Raw genomic sequence first — 24,787 nt, 5'->3', positions numbered from 1 at the left:
TCTCGTTGCAGTGGCTTCTCTTATTGCTAAGCACAGGCTCTAGGCCTGCGGGCTTCAGTAGTTGTGGCACGTGGGCTCAGTAGTTGTGGCTTGCGGGCTCTAGAGTGCAGGCTCAGTTGCTTCGTGACATGTGGGATCTTCCCAGACCAGGGATCAAACCCGTGTCCCTTGCGTTGGCAGGTGGATTCTTAACCACTGCACCACCAGGGAAGTCCCTGATGTAGTGTTTATTTGCATGAGTTATCTAATTATCCTAGCTTACATTTTATTTCCTGTTCCAGTGCAAAAATTTTTTAAAGTAGGAAACTATATCTTTGTTCAAAATTTGAATAATATAAACCTTAATTTTTTAAGTGACAACTTTCATAGATACAGTTTAGGAGATGTGGTATTTGTCGGAGCATGTATGTTGGGGGCCACTATGAACTAACACTGACTATATTAGAGAACTTTTTTGTTTCCATTTTTAATTTGATTTTGAAACTGTCACAAATCAGACATCATTTTTGTGGGGAAGCATGTTAATCATTAATCAGATGCATGCCTTCAGTCCAAGCTTTGGAGAAGGGAAAATTTCCAAAATTTCCTCATAAATAATGTAGTGAAGTTCAGTGAGATGTCAGTGTAATTTCAGTTAGTGATGTGGCAGCAGATCATGCTTAAGCATACTGTGTGAAGTCCATGTTACTGGAGAGCGCCTTCCACCCAGTTATTACACAGGTCATTCTTGCTCACGCAGAGCAGCTCACGCTCAGCTCCCTGCTGAGACAAGGTGTGCCTCCATCTTAGGACTTATCTTAGAACAACTCTTACTTTTCTGATCTGCTGCACAGGTAGAAGATGAATACAGAGCCTTCCAAGAAGAAGCTAAGAAGCAAATAGAAGATCTGAATATGACATTAGAAAAATTAAGATCAGAGCTGGAAGAAAAAGAGACAGAAAGGAGTGACATGAAAGAAACGATCTTTGAACTTGAAGACGAAGTAGAACAGCACCGGGCGGTGAAGCTTCATGACAACCTCATCATCTCCGACTTAGAGAGTAAGTGAGGTCCCACACGTTAAGACGGGGGAGTTTGTGTTCTAAGTAGCAAAGTGACGGGGGGTGGGTCTGCCTGGGGCAGGGGTTCAAAGGCAGGAGCACAGTGGCCAGCAGACATGCGTGTGGGCAAGAGCTTCCCATGGCCATTGGCAGTCTTCCGGCTGCTATTTGGCTCCTAAAGGACTGTTAAGTGGAAGCATCTCTTTTAAACTGCTTAATTATGGAAAATCATTTAAGTGAGAAGCTAATGGAGTTGTTAACTTTCTAGATCTTAGGAAAAGCCATTTGTTGTCGGTGTCTAGTGGTTGCAAGTATACTGAGACCAAAAAATATTTATCCTTTATAATCTTATGCCTGAGGCATAGGTTTTTGTTTAATATTCCTCCCTTTCACGGAGATTTTATGATCAGGTAGACTTGAAACTCAGATTTTGAGTTGCTTTGTTTGCTTTTTAAAAGATTCTAAAAAACTGTTTTGTAAGTATTTCAGACTTTTTAAAAAGTTACAAAAATAGTACAAAGCATTTCTGTGTGGAAAATTTGATGAGGAACAGAAATTTGCATGATCTTAAAATGTCTTCCTACAGACTGTTTATTATGTTACAAGTGAGGAAAAAGAAGCAACCAGAAATTACACAGTGGAACAGTTGGGCAACACTGTGACCCGGTGATTGGGTGACCGGGTGATCATGTAAGTGACAGGCACATGGATATTGCTAGGCTGTATTCTGGCTGAGGCATAACTTCAGTTAATCATAAAGAAACATTAAACAGACAAAAAATGAGGAATGTTTTACTAAAAGCCCAGGATCGAATGGTGCTGTATCCTCAAAAATGCCAGTGTCATAAAAGACAAAGGCTGAGGGAAAATTCCAGGCTGTAGGAGGCTGAGGAGAAGGACAACCCGTGCACTCCCTGTGCCTGCCTTGGCTCCAGTGCTTTCGGGAGCTGCTGTAAAGGTGTGGTGACAGAACTGGAATGTGTGTGAGATTAGGTAAACTTATTGTGTCAGTATAAATTTATGAAGTTGATAACCCAGCTGTGTCTATGTATTCTTGGGAACCACACACTGAATATTCAGGGGTGAAGGACTGTGATGTATATCCTTAAGGGTTCAGGAAAAAGGGACAATTAGAGGCAGACGGACAGGATAGGAGATAGCAAATGATAAAACCAATGGTAAACTATTAACAGTAGGTGAATCTGAGAAGGAGGTAAATGGGTGTTTGGTTCTTTGTGTTACTTCTTGCACCTTTTTGTAAGTTTGAAATTATTTCCAAATAATACATTTAAATAATTCTTAGGTATTCTTCATCTAGATTCCTCAAATGTTAACAGATTTTAAGTTGTAATACACTTTAATGATGGCCTGGTGGGGACAGGGAGAATGGAGGTAACCTTTTTGGATGCCTTGGTTAAAGCTCTTAAAATTTCTGGTTTATGATGCTGCTCCTTTGAGCACTGACGGTTTACTATTTATCCCCTGACAGAGGATTGACAGGCAGATACAGCATGTCAATACAGTAGCCAGAGCTCCTGTGCTGTGGATGCAGAGGTGGGGTGGAGGGGAGATTTGAACTATTGATAGTTCCAGGAAAGAGACGGTCATTTGCAGGAGCCCAAAATGTGTCTGGTGGCAGTTCTGAGCTCCGGCTAGTTGACCCAGCATCTGTAGGTTGACCTCGGGGTCATTTGGAATATTCCAGGGTATCTGGATACTGAACTAGTGGATTGTGGGATTGTATTTCTTACATAGTGATGAACTTTTTCATCTAAAGTTTTAAAAAACTTTTAGTTTAACATTTATATCTAGTCTGTATTTCATTGTCTCTGAACTGAGCAAGTTATCTAATTTTACTTCCTAAATATAAGAGGTTCTAAAGTTTTTCAGATTAACTTGGGGGCTTCCCTGGTGGTGCAGTGGTTTAGAGTCTGCCTGTCGATGCATGGGACACGGGTTCATGCCCCGGTCCGGCAAGATCCCGCATGCCACGGAGCGGCTGGGCCTGTGAGCCATGGCCTCTGAGCCTGCGCGTCCAGAGCCTGTGCTCCGCAGCGGGAGAGGCCACAACAGTGAGAGCCCTGCGTACTGCAAAAAAAAAAAAAAAAAAGATTAACTTGGGAGTTCAGTGTGTTTTCCATTTTGTACTGATAAGAACAGCCTTTTCCCTTGCAAACCCTTTAATTTGAATGTGGAAAGAGTGACACCTTGTGGTAATTGGGGTAATAGCTAGAAAACTGTTAGGTGATAAGGATTCCTGGGACAAAATTTTCTTTATCATTGCCAAAATAAATGTTACATTGACATTGTATGGATTTTAATCATAAAATGGCTGAAAAGCCTTAATAAATTTTTTTAAGCCATGTAGTTTCTCTCCCCAGTTTTTTGAAATGAAAAGTTGAAATATATAGAAATACTGTGAGAATAGTGTGGTAGTTAGCACCTCCTGCCTGGATGTGACAGTTGGTAGCATTTTGCAGTGTTCACCTTCTGTATGTGTGTGTTTAACTGAGCCAGTTGGCAGTAAGCTGTGGACTTCATGATAATTAACTTCTAAATATTTCAGCATGCACCTTCTAAAATCCTCCTCAAAACCACAATGCCGTTATCACATCTAGCAAAATTAGTTGTAATTTCTTAGCATCATCTAACACCCCATGTGCAGATTTTCCCAGCTATCTCCAAAATGTCCTTTATAGTTTTTTATAGGGACTGGGATCCAAACAAGTTTCATGCATTATAATTTGTTGTTACATCTCCATAGTCTGATAGGAGTTAATTTTTTTCCTAGAGAATTCTAGCATTTGGGATTGATGCTAAGTCAGCACTTGGTATAGGGGACTCGATGACAGGGAATACTATTAATTGGGAAATTGAGATTTTTTTCTGTGGATGAAACCATCACCATAGTCAATTTTAGAACTTTTTTTATCACCCCCAAAGGAAATCCTGCACCCATTGGCAGTCACTCCTCATTTACCCAAAAGCGATTCTGACTTTGGTATTAATGGACAGGATTTTAAAACAGCTACTGTAACTGTACTCAGGGTGTAGAGGAAAATATGCACGTCATGACAAACAAATAGCAGATCTCCACAGAGAAATAAAAACTGTAAAAAAAAATGAACCTAATAGGTATTCTGGAACTAGAAACTTAAACAGCTAATATAAAAGTTACAGAGTCATGTAAATAACAAATTAGAGACACAGAAGAGCCAGTGAACTTGAAAACCAATCAGTAGACATTATCCAGAGATAAAAAAGATTGGAAAAAATGAGTAGAGTATCAGTGATATCTGTGGGACAGTATCACAGGTGTATCATGTAGTTGGGAGTCCAGGTGGCCTCCCAGAGAACATCAGTGCTGTACTGCATAGACCTGGCCTGTGGTACTTCTCAACAGCATCTGAGCTGGAATGATTTGATGTAAAAAGTCACTCAGTAACTACTGTTAAGAATTCCAGTTCAAGATGATGGCCTGAGGTCATACATTTCCTTTCCCTTCCAAAGTCCAAGTGACATGACGGGAGAGATACAAAAACTACAATGAGCTTGAGCAAAGATAGAAAACAGGAAGGGTCCTATCAGTAGGTCAGCAATTTGGGGTAATTTCTGGAATACTTTATATAAAGCTGATGGAATTGGCTGTGGAGAAATCAATCAGAATAGAACATTCTGCAGTTTAGGAGAACACTAAAGCTCTGAGTAATAATGTTCCCAGCAGAGCCCTGGGGATGGGGGCACTGAAACCTCCACATCAGGGATCATAGGGCCCCGGGGCCAGCAGCGGTCTCAGGCCACAGTGTAAGGGATTGCTGTGCTGTACTGCCCCCTCCTCTGTCGGGGCTATCTCTGGTGTTTGCCCCCAGGCTGCTGCTGCGCTCATCTCTAAGTAAGGTGGGAATATGGTGCCAGGGACTCCCAGCATGACCTTCACACTGCCAGAAGTAACTGCAGCCTGCTCTTTTGTCTTAAAGAGAAGACCATCCAGAGGGAAAGGCAGCTTGGCCCGGCAGTGAAACGGATACACACACACATACACCTCTTGCTTCAGCAGAAGCCGCCCGTTCCATCTTGTACATCCAGAGGGCCCCGCCCACCCTGCAGGCTCGTGTTATCAGCAGAGCCTTTAGCCGTTTGTTCTGTTGAGAAGCATGCTGGAGTCACTGATGCTAATCATTCTTTGCAAGTAAGAAAGACCAGCCAGGACTTATTAGACATTTAACACCTTAGAAGAGCTTGAGGGAGAAACAGCAGAAAGAAGCAGCTCAACTGAATCCCCAAAAACAAAGGTAATAACTTGCCCAGCAAACCAAATCTGACTGGTATTGCGAGTAGTGACACCAGCGAGACCTCAGGTCTGGCTCAGTTGCGACCTTATCAACCACTTAGTGTCTGCATAGTAATGCTCTGTGCATGCTTGCAGTTAAGTCCTGCGCTTTTCCTGCCCTCTGTAGTTCCCAAGATTGGGGCTAGGGCCTGACATCCTGATACATGGAACATTAGTGACAGTGGTGAGCAAGTGTGGCTTGAGATTAGAGAAAGAGCAGAAGGAAATAGAGTGAAGCTGTGTAATTCTGTGATGAGAAAAGCCTGGGAGGTAGAATACTTGGAAGCCTTAATGGAAAAAAGTCTCATATTTGACTATGTATAATTGAAATTTTCATTTCAGCAAAGTGCCAGAAATAAATGACATTGGGAGAAATATTTATAATGCATGTCAAATATGTAAAGAGATTCTGTACATCAATAAGACTAGAATAACCCATTGGCTAAATCAAGTGTATGAATGGATAAGTCAGAAAAAGACACAAAAAGATGCTTGACTTTTAAAGAAGCAAAGAAACTCAAAACAAGATGCAGGTGTGAAAAATTGAAAAGATTGCTAACGTGTAAGAGAGGAGAAAGAGTCCTCTCATATACTGCAGCTTTTTTGGAGTATTGATCAAAATTTTTCATGTACAACAGTAATTTAGCAATCCACTTCCAGAAACCTGCTCTTCAGAAACATTCTTACAAGTTTGCAAATGTATACATAGATGTGTATGCTTGCTGCAGAGTTGCTGGTTACCACAGAAACTTGGAAGCTACCTGTATTTTCAGAAGTCGAGACCTAGTTAATAACCCATGTGCACAGCACATCCCTACTGGGCTGCTCTTTCACCAGCCAAGATAAACGAGGCATGGAGAAATGTGTGCACAAAATAAGGCAAGTCGCATAGAGGATGAGCTGAGTATATTACTTCTGTAATTAAAACCATAAAAGTTTTAAATACAACATTACACTGAAATTATAGCCAGGCATAATGGTGTTCCTTAAGAAATACTGATTTCAGTGTATTCTGTACCATAAATTCTGTAACTTGGTGACTTCTCAAAAAGAATTCTGTATTCTTGAGGTAGAACCTTCTAATGGATTGACTTGGATCCTGTTGATAGTTTCAAATGGTCCTTCATCACTTCTTCTACTTCTAGAAATGTGTCTTCAAGTAACATCTGAAAAGCTGTAAAGACACTTACAGTGTTTATAACAAAAATTGGAACCCTTCTGGCTGTTCATTAATAGGAGGTTGCTGAGACAAATGATGATATATCCAATTGATAGAATACTATCATGGCCATCAAAATGCAGGTCTGTATTTATTGATAAAGGTGTCCAGTATCTACTGCTTAGTGGAAGACCTTGTGAAGCAGTATAAATAGTATAATTTCATTTTTCTTTAAAAATAATACACACATATATGGAATCTGGAAAGATGTATGCCAAATGTAAATGCTAGGTAATCTTATTTTTGTCACCATTTTCTGTTTTCCGGACTTGTTACTGTGAGCGTGCATTACTTTTAGAATCAAGGGGTAAAAGTTATATTCACTTTTTTGGAGGGGGATAAAAATGAGTAAAATAAAAATTAAAAAACAGAGACAGGGACTTCCCTGGTGGTCCAGTGGTTAAGACTCTGCTTCCACTGCAGGGGGCACGGGTTTGATCCCTGGTCTGGGAACTAAGATCCCGCATGCCATGTGGTGCAGCCAAAAAATTAAAAAAATAAAAATAAAGACAAATAAAAATAGTAAATGGTTTATTTGAAACTCATGTGTGTCCTCTTCCTGCATCAGGAGTTCTGGTTTGGGAGTAAAGCTGTGGTCTAGTAGCTGGATGCAACACCTGCCCTATTCCCCTGCCCCTGAGGTGTGGGGCTTTAACTGATAGGTTCCTCTGGTCCTTTCCCTTCCTCTAAAAATTGTACCTGATGGCAGTTGGAGGTGCTTGACCAGATGCAGGAGTCTGACTTGAGTACTCGGATATCTGTACCCTAAGGGTTTCCTGGGATTCAGAGGGCAGGAAAGGTTGGTAGAACTTTCATTACTTTACACCCCAAGGGTTGTAGGTAGATCCTGTGCCGTGGTAGCTGCCCAGTGACACCCTCAGGAGTGGTCAGCCTGTAACTGGAACCAGCGTGGAGGCCTGGTTGATGGTTCTGGTTTGTTGGTGATGATAGGTCTTGGTGGTGAAAAAGATTATGAACCCCATTATTAAATGGGCTGGGCAATGCCCAGAATTGTTCAGAGCAAAGTTGGACTAATAACAATGAGAATAGAAATTTACCTGATTTCTAGAATAAAGATAACATTGTAAAATTGAATTATAATTTATAATTTTTAAAATGAGGTCATAGTAGTTCTTCTGTTCTTTGATAGAATTTAATGTTGCATTTAAGTTGAAGACAATAGATGGCAGTGTCTCTCACACTTAAGCTTTGAGGAAGGAAACTGCATTTAGAGGCCCCAGAGTTGCAGGCTAAGCTGCCCTGTGTGACTGGTCACTGAGAGAGGCTGCCGTTTGCTAAGCCTCTTCACAGCGAGAACTGGAGCATAGACGTCTTTGTTTCCAGGGAGGAAAAGCTTGTTGTCACTTTTAATGCGTTTGTAAAGTTTAAATCAGATTCCCTGGAGACACTTGTAGTGTGCTTTATTCGGCCTGAGTATGTCCACTGGCTGCCAGCTTCCCTTCTGTTTAAAAGAAGACATGCCAACAATAAGTACGTAGTGCTGAGGGTAAAAGAATTTCCTTTAAGAGTAGTGATCATGTGAATTCTGTGGCCATGAATGTAGAGGTTGGTGAGAAAAGGATAAGAACAAAATAAATGAATGAAATTTGGGATTTTATGATCAGTCTAAGATGGCCATGTGGCTTAAAATGTCACCTGGGAATCAAGGCACCACATGTTAAAGTGGGCTGCAGCAAGATTTGCTGTCATCTGTCTCATGTAAGTTACCTAGATAGGTCCTTTGTGACCAGAAGAAAAGGCAAAGGATTTTCAGCAGCAAAGGATTTTCAGCAGCAAAGGATTTTCAGCAGAGGAGAAATTACACATTTTTTTGTTTGCTTGTTTTAATTACAAAATATTTTTTGTGCATAAATATAGTGTAAATGAAAGGTGTAACCCCTAGTGTTTTCCACACTAGAAATATTTTAGCTTCTGTCCTTATTCCTTGTCTATGTCTGGTAATATCACCAAGACCCTGATTTCATCCACATGTAGGTCATATGGAGCCAAGTTCCCTGCTGGTTCCAGAGTCATCCTTTCCTCTGGAGGTTCAGGTCAGGGTATTGGACTCACTCACTCACCTGCTTGTCCACTTTGCCCTCAGCCAAATTGGGTGGCCCGTTTGCCCCTTAAGTTTCCAGGTTAAATGAGGTCTGAAGCAGCTTGTATAGAGACAGACTTTTAAAGTTTAATCCTTTGCATATGAAAACATCCTCTTTTCTGTCTCTAAAAGGGTAGGAACTGTACCTTTTTTCCTTTCCCTTATATCTCATGCACCTTGCAAAAAAGTCTGATACAAAGTAGGTACTTACGAGCAGTTTGTTGAATTACTGAGTAAAAGTAATTAATTAACTTTTTATTTCATAGGCCCTAACTTTTTGGAATAATTTTGAGGTGATGAATGGGAGGAAATTGACTACTAGCTACCAAAAATGGCCATTTTTTTCCACCCATGTTTTATCTCATTTATTAATTAAAAAAATTTTTTAATCTTTTAAAAATTTATGTATTATTATTTTTTGGCTGCATTGGGTCTTGGTTGCTGTGGGGGGGGTTTCTCTAGCTGCAGTGAGTGGGGGCTACTCTTCATTGTGGTGTGCGGGCTTCTCATCATGGTGGCTTCTCTTGTTGCGGAGCACCAGCTCTAGGCTCGCGGGCTCCAGTAGTTGCAGCACTCAGGCTCAGTAGCTGTGAGTCATGGGCTCTAGAGTGCAGGCTCAGTAGTTGTGGCACATGGGCTTAGTTGCTCCACTCACGTGGGATCTTCCTGGACCAGGGATCGAACCCGTCCCCTGCATTGGCAGGTGAATTCTTAAACACTGCACCACCAAGGAAGCCCCTCATTTATTTTTTTATTCAGCAAAACATATCATTATTATGTATTTATAGTAATCATTACACATAAAATTGTTATAAATATTCTAGACTTTATATTGTTACTGAAGTGAATTCAGGCCTTTTAAAAATGTCAGAACACAAATGTATCAACATTGAATTAAGGTTTCAGCAGAGCAGGTTCCTCCTGGAATTCGGAGGAGGAAGACGTGGAGCAGTCTCAGAAAAAGCATCAGCCTGCTCATACATCAGGGTCTTGATTGGAAGCTAACAGCCTAAGAGGTGTTTTGGGTACATGTTGTTGCACACAGGTTTTGGCTGTGCCTGGGTTCTCTCTGCTACGTGTAAGGAGTAGGGGGAATGTTTACTCAGAAACACCAGTGTCCATGGCTTGACATCCCTGACAATAAACAGTTAAGTTCTGGCAATGGAATATTGAAACACTTGATGCTAGGTAATGACCTTAGGATTGCTTTCTCTTCTGTTTCCATTAGCTTGTGTATTTATACACTTGCTCTACTCTATAGGCCTCCCTGTGCTGGGGCTGTGACCTCGGCATGTGGCTCCTGGCTCTGAGGTGTGCTCAGCCTCTGGGTGAAGAAATGCACCCCTGTTGGCAGTGGCAGCAACAAGGCTGTGTAAGGCAGAGTTGGAACACAGAAAGGACAGGGCTGTGCTGCAAGGGGGTGTCGGTGAAGTCAGAGTGTTTGTCACCAGGTGTAAGTGCCTGCTCTGGTGCTTAACCAGAGAGACAGTGATGGGTTCCTGAGCTGTCGGAGTGACCAGCCGTGGGGAGGTGCTGGGCAGCAGCACCAGCATGGCACCCTCCCCAGGCATTTCCCCTGACGCAGGCGTTTTTGAGCAGAACCTCCAAATAGAAGGGGACTTCCCTGTACATTTCTGGATCCCAGGGGACTGGCCTTGGCTGTGTCTTCTTCTTTGCAGCCCCACTCTGTCTAGATCGGCCTTTGCATATTAGTGGTGCTCATCAGATGTTCACAGTGCATGACATTGTTGGAAGGAAATTCATATTATGCTAGAAATAATTTGAGAAATGGATTTACTTAATCCTTTATTTTGTGAAAGACTTTGCATAGAATTAAATAGCACCTCCCCCAAGTTACTAAATAATTAAGTTTGTAAACATTTTACTAATTCACCACTTTTCTGGAATTTATTCCAGTGTGTAAAGTAAGTGATGCTTGCAAAAACACTTTAGATTAATAACCCTTTTGATTAAAATCTCCCATTTTAATTGCAGTCAGTGTTGCTTTGATTGGTTATGAGCCAACAATGTGTGTGTGTTTCTAACAATTGATTTTACTTAACTTTTTGTTTCAGAATTAAGACGCTGAGGAAGGAAGTCATCCAGAAGTTGTGATTTAAATTTGATATTTTCCTTACAAAGTAATACTGGTTTATACTTGGACTGGACATTCCTTTTTCCTTTTAAAGTTTTGTGTTAAAAATAAAAAGTCTTTGGGCAGGATGACTTTCTGAATGTCATATTTAAGTACCTCTTCCCTTTATATTATTCCTTTCGAACACAGTTGTAAGAATAAATATTTAAACTTTTGTGGTCTTTTCAGATACAGTTAAAAAACTCCAGGACCAAAAACATGACATGGAAAGAGAAATCAAGACACTCCACAGGCGACTTCGGGTAGGATAAATCTTCACATACTATCTCATTAGAAAGCACAGCTTTCTGAAAGTTGAGCACTTTGGTGTCGTTGACCCCACTCTCCTTCATCTGAAGCTTCAGATACTGTTACAATACTGAGCCCACTGGGCTTTGGGCAGAAAGCTACTACCGTTACTTCAGAGTGGGAATGGTGCTAGATTCTGGGTGCAAGATTGTACTAGTAATTGATGAGTGGTAACTTTAGAAAGAGGGATTTAGGAAGTGAGTGTTATATTTTGGAAAGAAAGTTTATTAGCTCTGGATTATGAAGTGTCCCAAACTAAACTGCCTTCTTGTGAGTTTTCTGTCTTCTGTGGATTTGATCAGCCTGCTGACGGCAGCAATGCTCTGATGCAGAGGGTCAGGGAAGCTGGACTCGTAGTTTGGGTTGTGCCTCAGTTGCTCAGGCTGCCTTGGGGTGGTGGGCACTGGACCCAGTCAGCAGCTGTAGCTCTGGGAGAGGGGCTGCCCTGGGGAGCATGCCCGGCCACGGAGACTGCGGGAAGCAGCAGGCTGTACAGGTCCTCAGCTCCTCTCTTTGTGTGATTTTTTTGTCTGCCTAGATTAAATTCAGTGTTTTTCTTCTGGCTTCCTCTTCCTTTTCCTTTACTTTTGATTTTTTTTTTTCCTGTTAGTTTTTGGTGTCAGGATATTTATAGTTTTTCCCTGTAAAATCTTTCAGTATGGTTCACACACCATTTATCTACCTTCTAGAGCTTTTCAGAGGTACATTTTGGATGCTGTGTTTATTTTCATAAGACTAACTTTGATACCTGCCATGAGGAAGGGAGGCTTGACATTATCATTGTTAATACTGAGCAACCTGAGTGCCTGATGCCTCAGTAGGCAGATCAGCTGGAAACTCTTTTCCTCACTAAGAACATGTTCACTAAAAATAATGATGTTTTCTTTTAGAAATAGGTAATAGCAATTCTCTGGGATTTAAAAGAAATTAGTCATCATTTGAGATAGTGCATTATAGCAATCTAATCATCAACACATTTTATTGCTTTAGAATAAGTCTTTACTGCTCTCTTTCGGAAATAAAAGTTTATTTTAATGTAGGAAGAATCAGCAGAATGGCGGCAGTTTCAGGCTGATCTCCAGACGGCGGTGGTCATCGCAAATGACATTAAATCTGAAGCCCAAGAGGAGATTGGTGATCTGAAGCGCCGATTACATGAGGCTCAAGAAAAAAATGAGAAACTCACAAAAGAATTGGAGGAAATAAAGTCACGCAAGTATGTTTTGAGAAACCAGCTGTGTACTTATGTTTCAATAGGGAGCACTTGAGTCACGGTTCTGTGATGTGGTTTTATGAAGGAACATAGGCTTGACACTAGTGTGACTGAGTTTGGGTCCAGTGGAAATTACTCACCTTTTCTGGCCTCACTTTGTGACCCCTGTAAAGTAGTGTGATCTCTGTGGCCTTTCAGAGCTGTTGTCAGTGTCCATAGTCAACAACTCCAGAGGGGTTGGAGTGGCCACTGGCATGTGGTCCATTGTGGTTCCCGCCAGTCCTCTGTCCCCCATCCCAGCCCGTTGCTCTTCTTTGGGTTGTACTCCTCATGGAGGATGTGGACCCTGGAGGCAGGCAGACTCGGCCCCATGCAGCTCTGCCTCTGCTGGGTGTGAGGGCTCGCTCAGGCCCTCAGTTTGCTTGTCTCTGCAGTGGACACAGTCCTGCTTGTGTCACAGAGTTGTTGTAGGGCTGAAGTGAGACACCCCTGGATGGCGCTCAGGGCCACGGCCAGTGTCCATTAGTGGGTATTTTAGAGACCCGAGTGAAGAATGCAGGCTGATTTCTCTCCACCACTTGCTTGAGGACTTGTCTTATGCTTAATACCCACAGGTATTTTTCCCATTTAACATAGAGCTCTTTGGAAACCCATAAAAAGTCTTAGATGATGTGCTCTGAGTTCCTAGAGAGATTCTGTGAGCAGGGGAGAGTGGTTTTTGAAATTTTTATTAAGTATCAGTAGAGTTTGAGGTTATTGTGAAGAATTTGATCATTCATTACTTTGAACAATTCTTAAGCAGCCCTAGGTAAAAAATTTAGAAAAATATTTAACAGACCAACTTGGAAAAGCTGTCTTATTGTTGCCTAAGTCTAGTGGATGCCCCGTGGGAAGTATTGTTAAACCATTTTTCTTTGGCTTCTTTAATAAGCAGAACATGGAGGAATGAGTTGGAAGATTATTATTTCTCCATTAGTACATTACCCTTCCTCCTTTGTACCCCTGAATGAATAGAAATGCTCCATTCGAAAGGTAGCCCAAGTGACTGAAATTCTACTCTGAGAGACTTGTTCCACTGGCTCCCGATAGCCTGTCAGTGTTTGAGACACATACTTAAAGGATGTGCCCCCGAGAGAAGTAGCATTGTGTAGAGCAGCAGTTCTCAGAGCGAGGTCTGCAGACCCAGGGGTCCCCAGGGCCCTTTCAGGGGCTCTTCGAGGTCAAACTGTTTTCATAATAATGCTGATGTGCTGTTTGCCCTCTTCACTGTGTTGACTTTTTGCGCAGATGGTGCACAGCAATTGTTGATGGATCAAGGCCTTGGCACCAAATCGTACTCGTGGTCATTGTGCTCTTCCCCACCAGTCACTCTCATTTTCAAAATGCAGGTTTCCCTTACAGATGTCCTTGGTGAGGCAGTAAATTAGTAACATCACTCTGTCTTGGTCCTTGAGTATATTCTTTTTTTTTTTAAGATTTTTTTTTGATGTGGACCATTTATTTTTTGAGTCTTTATCGAATTTGTTACAATATTGCTTCTGTTTTATGTTTTGGTTTTTTGGCCGTGAGGCATATGGGATCTTAGCTCCCTGACTAGGGATTGAACCCACACCCCCTGCATTGGAAGGCGAAGTCTTAACCACTGGACCAGTAGGAAGTCCCCTATTGTATTCTTTTTTATTATTATTTTTATTTTTATTTTTTTGGCTGTGTTGGGTCTTTGTTGCTGTGCGCAGGCTTTCCTCTGGTTGTGGTGAGCTGGGGCTACTCTTTGTTGCGGTGCGCGGGCTTCTCATTGAGGTGGCTTCTCTTGTTGCGGAGCATGGGCTCTAGGCGCGTGGGCTTCAGTAGTCGTGGCACACGGGCTCTAGAGCACAGGCTCAGTAGTTGTGGCGCACGGGCTTCGTTGCTCTGCGGCATGTGGGATATTCCCAGACCAGGGCTCGAACTCGTGTCCCCTGCCTTGGCAGGTGGATTCTTAACCACTGCGCCACCAGGGAAGCCCCCGCCCATTGTATTCTTTTTAAGATCCTATGAGATGGGTGGGAAGTCACATAAGGAGCTGCTGCTGCATTTGCAGCTGTGTGCCCAGGTGTGCAGCAGTCTGGAAGAGAGCATTGCATGTCACTGTAGTTTGTGCTGTTTTCATTTTTCATGTAGTGAAGATTTTTACTTGAGAATGACTGACACAAGCTATTGGAATTCAGACTAAAGTGTTTGGTGGATATTTCTTGAAAATGATTAAGAGAGCCTGTCACTTCCGGGAAAGCAACTAACAGTGTTTGGTACCAATGATAAAACATGGGCTTTTAAGTGAATGTTAGGATTTTGGAAAACTTGTATCTGCCATTGCAAGCTCAGCAGCTTCCCATAAAGAGTTTCCTGATGAGATCCCTAGTGATATTAACAAGAGACTTTTAAAGAATAAATTGTTTAATGACAAGCATCGACACTTGGAAAATCCATGTTACTCTGTGAACCAGTATTTTCCGTATGACCAGGGCATGATGTCACCCAATCCTGTGTGGATAAAGGATCCATATGCATTAAAAGTGCGAGATGGACAGAGTAGGAAAATTTCATTCATATGGTTTCAGGTTCCACGTTTTAACTAACTTATAAGTTACTACCACTTACTGTGTTTTAGTGTTTAGCAAAGAAGAATAACCATAGTTATCTGTTTTAATATCATCAAAATATTCTTCCCTGGACTTCCCTGGTGGCTTGGTGGTTAGGAATCCACCTGCCAATGCAAGAGACATGTGTTTGATCCTTGGTCTGGGAAGATCCTACATGACGCGGAGCAACTAAGCCTGTGCGCCACAACTACCGAGCGTGTGCTCTAGAGCCTGTGAGCCACAACTAATTAAGTCTGTGTGCCTAGAGCCCGTGCTCCGCAACAAGAGAAGCCACTGCAATGAGAAGCACGTGCACTGCAATGAAGAGTAGCCCCTGCTCGCCGCAACTAGAGAAAGCCCGCGCACAGCAACGAAGACCCAGTGCAGCCCAAAAAATAAATAAATAAAATAAATTTATTAAAAGAAAAAAATATATATTATTCCCTTCTCCAACTACATATCTGTGTGAGGCCTGCTTTTTTTCATGTCACAATAGATTGAATACAGAAGAAATGAGAATCTGACAGTCTTCTATTAAGCCAAACATTAAAGAGATGTACAGAAATGTTAAAACACTGCTATTTTGGGGCTTCCCTACTGGTTCAGTGGCTAAGACTCCGTGCTCCCAATGCAGGTGGCCCAGGTTCGATCCCTGGTCAGGGAACTAGATCCCACATGCTGCAACTAAGACCTTGTGCAGCCAAATAAATAAATTTTTTTTAAAAAAATAAAAACGTTGCTATTCTTCTTATTAATTTTTTTGTTTTGGAAAACATAGTTGTTTTTCATTAAAATATATTAATTATGTTAATAAGCCCTGGGTTTATTTTTATTTTTAGATGAGTTAAATATTTAAAATATTTAATATGGTAAATGTCAGTCTCTGTAACCCACATAAACAAAAGCTCTTTGGGGTCCTCAATAGTTTTTAAGAGTGGAAAAGGGCTCTAAGACCAAGAAGCTGGATAATGGTTGTACATTCTTTATTAAAACTTCCAAGCGTGAGGCATTTTGGCACCAGAAAACTCTGTCATAAGAGCCAAATGGCCACCAAAGACAAATTTTCCTAAGGACTCGCTTAATTTTTGTACAGTATGAACTGGCTTGTAGTTATATGACACATGCGAACTCTGCAGCTGAAATCTCTTTGCAGATGTCAACTTTAGTGTTTGCTCAGTGAATGAGAGGTTTCCAGAAATGTAGTGGAATTGATTTATTTAGTTGACTCACACTGAACAAGTAAGAGATTCATGTTACCAGTATGGGTCCAGGCTTTCCCCCCTCCCCCTTTGTAGAAATTCTATTTGGTGACTATACCATTAAAAAAAAATTTTTAGAGTATGGGCTTTGATTTCATTTCTTTGTATTTCCACGCCTATGCATGGCATGTTAGATAGAGCAGGTATCAATTGTCTGCACGTGCTGTGAATTCCCAGACTCAGTCCCCTGGGAAGGGCCTTCTCCACAGCACAGAACCTTACAGTCCCCAGTTCTGAGCCTACCTCCCATTTTACTGCTAATTGATTGCTGGTATTCTCACCTTACACTTACACAAATGAAAATGGAAACTAATGGTTACTTAACCTAGTTAGGATAACCTGATATAAAAATTTTAGTATCATTTCCTGGAATTCACCAAGCAAATGAGAATATTAGACCAGGTAATTTACTCAGCTCAACTGATACTATTTTCTTGTTTTTAACTGATACTTTTTAATACTTCTCAGTTGGGAAGGGGAAATGTATATTTTCTAGTATATATACAAAAATGCCCTGATTTCAGTATTGTTTTCAGGCAAGAGGAGGAGCGTGGCCGGGTGTATAACTACATGAATGCTGTTGAGAGAGACTTGGCAGCCCTGAGGCAGGGGATGGGTCTGAGTAGAAGGTCCTCGACTTCCTCTGAGCCAACCCCTACGGTGAAAACCCTCATCAAGTCGTTCGACAGTGCGTCTCAAGGTAACATCCATCATGCCCTAGCGGGTGGTCGTGTTCATGTACCACATGTTCTCTGTTCTAATTGATGTTCTTTACCATCTTACTCTGAGTCTCATCACATTTCATATAATGTTAGTGAGTTAGTCTTCTTGCAAGGTGGATTTTAACAGGAGATTTGGAATCTGTTCAGCCTCAGAGATCTCGGAGTCACACTTGGGTCTTACCCCATGCATGTGTGTCTTCTCCGTGCCTGAGAACTTCCAGATGTGGGACTTCAGCCCTCTCCCTTGCTCTGAACTCCTCAGGCCCAGTGTATTCAGGTGCTACTTGACACTGACACCCAGGTGTCTCCCAGAGATCTTCTCATGTCAGAAAACAGATCTTGTCCCTTAACTTCCATCTTTCCCCATGTGAATGGCAGTACCATTCCACCCAGTCACTTAAGCCAGAAATCTCAGAATCTTCCTTCTTCCTACAATCCTCCTTCCTCACCTTGACATTGACCCATTAGTGAGGCCTCTTGGTCTGGCCTCCCGCACCCATACCTGCTCTGCTCTCCATCACTGGGGGTGCTCATTCAGTGGCCTCCTCTTTATTTTTTAATTAATTTTTTTTTTTCTGGCTGCACCGTGCGGCTTGCAGGATCTTAGTTCCCTAACCAGGGATTGAATCCGGGCCCCAGCAGCGAAGGTGCTGAGTCCTAAGGACTGGACTGCCAGGGAATTCCCAGGATCCTACTTTTGAACAATTCAGTCTAGAGAGGGAGACTGACATGTGAGCGGACAATTACACACATTTAATTGCACTAAATGAAATACATGTGAAAATCCGTGCGGAGGGAAGTGACGAGCTCCTCAGGAGGAGGTGAGGGAAGATGAGCAGAGCCTGGCGTTCCTTCATTTAATATGCTGCAAACTGCACGCCAGGCTTCTCATCTGATGCAGTTGCAGAAACACTCATCCTGGGGCTTTTGTACTTTGATTTCCTTGGTTTATAGAGCACTTAACTGCGTAATTAAATAGCAAAAGTGAAATGACTGGCATAGTCAGGGTTGGAAATAAACACAAATAGTCTCAGAAACAGACAGTCCGCTGGACAGCAGGATAGCTTCAGGGAGCAGCCGTGAGTGTTGAGGAGGTGAGGCGTCTCCCATTCCCAGGGGAGCTGCGAGCGCTGGTTCATGGGGTGAACATTTAAGGGGGGAGCAGTTATGAAAGCTTGCACTGCACCTTGTTGTGTTCATTTTTTACTTGTGTGTGTGTTGTTTTTCTAGTCCCGAGCCCTGCTACAGCTGCAATTCCTCGAACGCCTCTGAGTCCAAGTCCCATGAAAACACCCCCTGCGGCAGCCGTCTCCCCCATGCAGGTAAGTACCTGTGACCGTGGAGGCTCTGGAGGTCCCAGCTTCTGAAAGCTTGTCCTCTTCAAAGTCACCTACACTATGGCACGGGGGGCAAACGGCTGCCTCTTGAGGGATATAGTTGCGATTGTTTTCCTAGGATGCTGTGAAATTCCCTAGTTAAGATAAATTATGTTAATGTCAAGTATGTTATTCTTCTGAAATTCTCTAATAATAGTGATAGCTAACAACTACTGAACACTTATTATATGTTCTACACTGTTCGCAATGCTTTATAATGTTAACTCATTTAATCCTCATGACACCTCTATTGGCTATTAGGTATTATTCTTATCCCTAGTTTTCATATCTGGAAACTGAGGCCCAGAAGGGCTAAGCAACTTGCTGAGGGTCATACAATGAAGTGTTAGAGCTGGGATTTGAGCCTGGGCGGCGTGACTTCAGACACGATGCTTTTAACTCCTACAGTAAGATAACTTTCTAAGTAGAATATACAGTCAACCCTCGAACAACAGGGGGTTAGGGGCACTGACCTTCTGCATAGGTAGAAATCCATGTATAATATATGGTCAGCCCTCTGTGTCTGCGCTTCCACATCTGTGGATTCCCAGCTGCAAGTTGTGTAGTACCTGGAGTATTTACTATTGAAAAAACACACATGTAGGTTGACCTGCACAGTTCAAACCCGTGTTGTTCAAGGGTCAGCTGTATAGTTGGCATGTCTTAGCCCCTGCTGCACTGCAGATCACCCAAAACTTAGTGGCTTAAAACAGCAATTTTACTATTTTTCGCATTTCTCTGTCTTTGCCTGGGCTCACCCCTGCAGCTGCACTCAGCTGGAGGGTAGGCTGAGCTTGGGCTCAGCAGGGTGGCTGGGCCGCCCTCTCCACATGGTCTTCCTCTCAGGCTCCTTCATGGCCTGGTGTCTCAGGCTCCAAGAGACTAGAAGCAGGAGTTAGCAAAGCCCTTTGAGACCTGGCTGGGAACCTGGACTGTGTCACTTCCATCCCATTATTTTGGTCTAAGCAAGTTGTAGGCCAGCCCAGATTCAGAGTCAGAGTGGGAGGGGTCTGCACAGGCATGAATCCAGAGCAGTGTGGGTCTTTCTGGTCCACTTTGTAGCAGGCTGGCCCAAGGGCATTGCTGACTCATCACGAACAAGTGTCACAGGTGCGCTTCTTGCCACTGTGGGAGTGCAGACCAGAAGCAGGGCAGGTGGCATGACTGTCGAGCTCAGGAGGCCCTCTCACTGTGCCCTTGCTGTGAGCCACTTTGGGGACAGTAGCTGAGGTGGAATTTCTCCACATAGGTGAGAGTAGCCTAAAACCCAGTCCCCTATGATCTAGGGTAGCCTTGGCTGCACCTCTTCCCTAAAAGATTGGGTTTGAGAATATTTTCTCTGAGCGGAGACTTTTGTAGTTGTTAACTACTGGCTGTGTATTTTGTGAGTGAACTTTTTAACCTTTTCCCTTGTAAAGTTTAGGGTAGAAGTGCTCTCCCTCTGCATTTGTAATGTTGCAAGTTGTGGTTTTGCATTTACGTTTATGTAGAAAATGTTATACTCTTAATTTGAAAGGAAGGCAAAGGGAATTCCATATTCTGTCTAAAATGAGCTTTTTGTATACTCGATTAATCAAACTTTCTAAAGACGTGAAGAGGGACTTCCCTGCTGGCGCAGTGGTTAGAATCCGCCTGCCAATGCAGGGGACACGGGTTCGATGCCTGGTCTGGGAAGATCCTACATGCTGTGGAGCATCTAAGCCTGTGAGCCACAACTACTGAGCCCCTGTGCCACAAGTACTGAAGCCCACGCACCTAGAACCCATACTCCTCAACAAGAGAAGCCACCACAGTGAGAAGCCCACGCACCTAGAGCCCATACTCCTCAACAAGAGAAGCCACCACAGTGGGAAGCCCACGCACCGCAACGAAGAGTAGCTCCTGCTCGATGCAGCTAGAGAAAGCCCATACACAGCAATGAAGACCCAATGTAGCCAAATAAATAAATAGATAGATAGATTAATTAATTAATTAATTAATTAAAAAAATAGGGACTTCCCCGGTGGTGCAGTGGATAAGGCTACGCGCTCCCAGTGCAGGGGGCCCGGGTTCAATCCCTGGTCAGGGAACTAGATATACCACATGCATGTTGCAACTAAGGAGCCTGCCTGCCACAACTAAGACCCGGTGCAACCAAATAAATAAATAAATATTTAACAAAAGACAAAAACAGAATCAAAAATAACATTAAAAGAAAAGAGTTGAAGATATAAGTGAAAGCAGGTGAAGGTGCAAGATATAAGGTGAAGTTTCTCTAAATAGTGTTTGTCAGTTGAAATTTTTTTTTTTTTTTTTGCAGTACGCGGGCCTCTCACTGTTGTGGCCTCTCCCATTGCGGAGCACAGGCTCCAGCCGCGCAAGCTCAGCGGCCATGGCTCACAGGCCTAGCCGCTCCGCGGCATGTGGTATCTTCCCAGACCAGGGCACGAACCCGTGTCCCCTGCATCGGCAGGCGGACTCACAACCACTGCACCACCAGGGAAGCCTCCTGTCAGTTGAAATTTAATGTTCATGGCGTCACTCTGTAAACTTTTATAAAGATAAGAGGTAAAAAATGTCATCTCTCTAACTTGGGAAAAAAACTAGTAATTACAAACCACATTCAGTAGCTTTTTAGTACTTGATTAGTTAGCACAGTGCTTCTCAAACCTATTTGTGAACAAAAGTCATGTGAAATTTTTAAACACGTAGATTCCCAGGCCTCAGCCCAGTGAACAAGAATCCTTGGGGGATGGGGCCTAAGATTAGGATTGTTAGTTTTTCAAAACTCGCTGAATGGGAATTCCACTTCTGGGTGTGAGGGAGTCAAGGGCTGGATTATTCTGCCACCACAAACAGCTAGAAGGCTGGACAAAATTTAGGAAGCAGTTACATTCATACGTGGTAGGACAGGTGGTGCAGGACTGAAATCTTTGGAGAAAAGTTAAGAATGAGCCGAGTCTTACTGTGGCCCACGCTTTTCCATATGGTGAACAGGGAGGATGAACCCACACAGAGCGGGGAAGGAAATGCCAGCTGGATCCGAGGAGACACAGATTAATGTCCAGGGAGAACAAGGGCTGGGATTTGGGGGCAAGGTGCCTGGGAGGAGAGAGCCACGCAGAAAAGGTCTAGAGCTCTGCATAGATCTCTCTTTGAGTCCTTGCTGAGTGCCAGTCTGCACATGCATAGACATGGGTTGAACCCTGCAAGGCTGGGCAAGGACGATTTTGCAGGAAAGATCAGTTACCGGGGATCTGGCAGATAGATGCTTCCCATAGTTTACACAGAGCAGGGATCATTTGAGTTCCTACTGGCCACCGTGGAAAAAACTCTTTGAATACTTGGAGCATTCATTAGAGACCTCAGTGACCACTCTGTGAAGTGAACTAAATAGTCCTAGAGTAAACACTATTCTAGATCTGCCCTAAATGACCTTAAAAACAACCTCAAAAGGTCCAAGGAGATCCATTAGTAACGGGATAGGCAGTCTCTGAACTGCTTACCAGTGATCCATGCCTCCTGCTGCTGTGCTCTTGTGTCATCTGCTCCTTCTCAGGGTTGGCTGGGCTTCGTGACTTGCTTCTCATGAACAGAATGTGGCAGAAGTGATGAGCTGTCCCTTACAAGATAAAGTGGTGAGAAAACTTGCTTCTATCTGGAGGACTCCTCTTGCTATCTCCTAGATTCAGTCAGTCCAGTGAACAATTGGAAATTGAAATACTTAGCGATACATTGAATAAAATATTGTGCAAGACCTTGTAGTGCAAACTATAAAATAATGCTGAGAGAAGTTAAAGACGTAATAAATGGGAAGATACATCATGTTCATGCGTTGGAAGACTCAGTCTTGTTAGGATCTTGCAGTTCTCCCTCACATCGAGCTATAGATTCAACTCATCCAACTTACAATCCCAGCATACTGTTTTGTATTGATAATACAATTTAAAATTGATAGTATAATTTAAAATTTATGTGGAAATTTAAAAGACCCTGAATATCCAAAGCATCTGGGGGGAAAAAAGAAACAAATTTGGAGGACTTCCACTACTTGATGTTAGCACTTAAAGTAATCAAGACATTGTGGTTCTGACATAAGTTTAGATCAGTAGAATAGGTAGAGAATCCAGAAATAGGTCAGCTGATTTTCAACAAAGGTGCCAGGGTAATTCACTGGGAGACGGATAATCTTTCCAACAGGATTCCAGAACAACTAGATATCCATATGGAAAAAAAAAGGAAAAAAAAAACCTTTACCTCATGGCATTCATAAAAATTGAAAATGACTATAGACTTAAATGTAAAAGCTAAAACTACAAAACTTCTATGTGAAAACATTAGAGAAAGTCTTCATGACCTTCGACAAGGCAAAGATTTCTTTTTTCTTTTTTTTTTTTTTTTTTTTTTGCGGTATGCGGGCCTCTCACTGTTGTGGCCTCTCCCGTTGCGGAGCACAGGCTCCGGACGCACAGGCTCAGCGGCCATGGCTCACGGTCCCAGCCACTCTGCAGCATGTGGGATCTTCCTGGACCGGGGCATGAACCTGTGTCTCGTACATTGGCAGGCGGACTCTCAACCACTGCGCCACCAGGGAAGCCCAGATTTCTTACTTAGGACACACAAAAAAATGAACTATAAAAGAAAATTAATAGCTTGGGCATCAAAATTTAAAACTTCTCTGAAAGATATTAAGAACATGACAGGGCTTCCCTGGTGGCGCAGTGGTTGAGAATCCGCCTGCCGATGCAGGGGACACGGGTTCGTGCCCTGGTCTGGGAAGGTCCCACATGCCGCGGAGCGGCTGAGCCTGTGCGTCCGGAGCCTGTGCTCCGCAACAGGAGAGGCCACGGCAGTGAGAGGCCCACGTACCACAAAAAAAAAAAAAAAGAACATGACAGACAAGACTGGGGAGAATATATTTGCAATTCATTTATCTGTCAAAATCTTGTATTCAGAGAAGACTCGTTTGTCATCTTGGTTCAAGACAACCCAATAAATAACGGACAAAAGAGTTGAAAAGTCCCTTCCCGAGAGAAGATACACAAATGGCCAATAAACACATGAGAAGTTGCTCAACATCATAGTCATCAGGGAAATGCAAGTTAAATCCATCATGATATCTCAGTACGCACCTTCAGGATGGCTAAAATGAAGACTGCCAGTATCAAGTGTTGGTGAGGGTGTGGGGAGGCTGGCCCTCTCACACATTGCTGCTGGGACTATGGAATGAGTAGTCAGAATTCAGCTGGGTAAAAAAGGGCTGGGAGAGCTGAGGAAAGAAGCATGAGAACAAGCCCAGAGCTGGTGAACAGCGTGTCCTTGTGGGCAGGAGTGAGTAGTTGGTGGTGTTGGGGCATCACGCAGAGGTGGCGGGAGGTGGCTCAGGAGAGCCGAGCGGGTTCAAGTATTTGGTAGGTACATGTATGTATGAGACCGGAGGGGAGGAGGCCGGTGACCAAGCCGGTGCTGAGTTAAGGTGCCAGGTTGTACCTGGCAGCGGTGTTGGAGACTTAGTGAGGAGGTGACAGAGTGAGATCCATTTGGTACTGGGGCACGAATGGCCAATCCAAGTACTAAAAGAGCACATCTGGATTTTGCTGATTGGCGAGTGAGGGGCATGTGGGATCTTTCTGTGTTCATTTTAAAATAGTATAATGATCACATTATATGCCTCTGGGAGTGTGTGTGTTTTTTCAGTCTTACTGTAACAGTGTGGAAGGAATTATGCAAATTCGTAACTAAATATTTACTCTCTGCAACATTTACTCTGTGAAACCCAGCTCTAATTTAACCTAATTTGGACACTGTTTGTCTTATGATTTCAGAGACATTCCATAAGTGGACCAATCTCTACATCCAAACCCCTGACAGCCCTGTCAGATAAGAGACCAAACTACGGGGAAATTCCTGTTCAAGGTACATCTCATGTGCAGTATTTCACTTTTGTTGTTAATTTTTTTATTCCTCTGACATTTGGGGCTAACTAACTTGTTTTTCTTTTGTTCTTGACATTATTTCTACCAGTCTGATATACATTTTTATCACAGGTTTACTAATAATAACACGTCTTAATTACAGATGAGGAGACTGGTTGTTAATAGATGCATCTTGGAAGATGACTCTCATAGTGTCACAAGGGTGACAGGGAGTCCACACTGTTGCCAGGCCCTATTTTTACAGTTCTTCGTGGGGCGTGTATAGTTATCCCCATTTTATAGATGCAAAAAATGAACCTTCAAACAGTTAAATAACTCATAAACACAGGTTGACATTTAAGTTAAGGAACAGACTTGGACAGCCTGGCTCCAGAGCCCATTCCTTTGGTCTTTGTGCTCTGTGTCACTTGTGAAAGGAGAGTGAGCCTCTGAAAGCTGGGGTTCAGTGAGTGCCATTTCCATGTGGCTCTTTATGGTGGCCCCAGCACCCGAGCCCAAGGCTTCTGCCTTTTGAGGTCAGGGGTCCTTCTCCTCCCCCACTGCCTCCCTA

General features: G+C 42.9%; 1 protein-coding gene across 6 annotated transcripts in view; it reads left to right on the top strand.

The window, feature by feature from the left end:
- Window positions 1-24,787, top strand: part of SPECC1L (sperm antigen with calponin homology and coiled-coil domains 1 like) — a 123,463-nt gene that overhangs the window by 43,960 nt on the left and 54,716 nt on the right. For 5 of the 6 annotated variants that reach the window (XM_067014396.1, XM_059040097.2, XM_067014397.1 and 2 more), the window contains 6 exons: window positions 834-1,041; window positions 11,015-11,088; window positions 12,175-12,350; window positions 16,761-16,924; window positions 18,177-18,268; window positions 24,127-24,217. In XM_067014396.1, the coding sequence (XP_066870497.1) occupies window positions 834-1,041; window positions 11,015-11,088; window positions 12,175-12,350; window positions 16,761-16,924; window positions 18,177-18,268; window positions 24,127-24,217 (805 nt within the window). Of the gene's footprint in view, window positions 1-833; window positions 1,042-11,014; window positions 11,089-12,174; window positions 12,351-16,760; window positions 16,925-18,176; window positions 18,269-21,860; window positions 21,940-24,126; window positions 24,218-24,787 lie in introns of those variants that run through there. The other variant, XM_059040103.2, reaches the window with a different exon arrangement.

Source organism: Kogia breviceps, chromosome 15 (genome assembly GCF_026419965.1).
Source record: "Kogia breviceps isolate mKogBre1 chromosome 15, mKogBre1 haplotype 1, whole genome shotgun sequence".
Lineage (NCBI taxonomy): Eukaryota > Metazoa > Chordata > Mammalia > Artiodactyla > Physeteridae > Kogia > Kogia breviceps.
The sequence above is the reverse complement of the archived record's forward strand: the minus strand, read 5'-3'. Positions and strand labels throughout refer to the sequence as shown.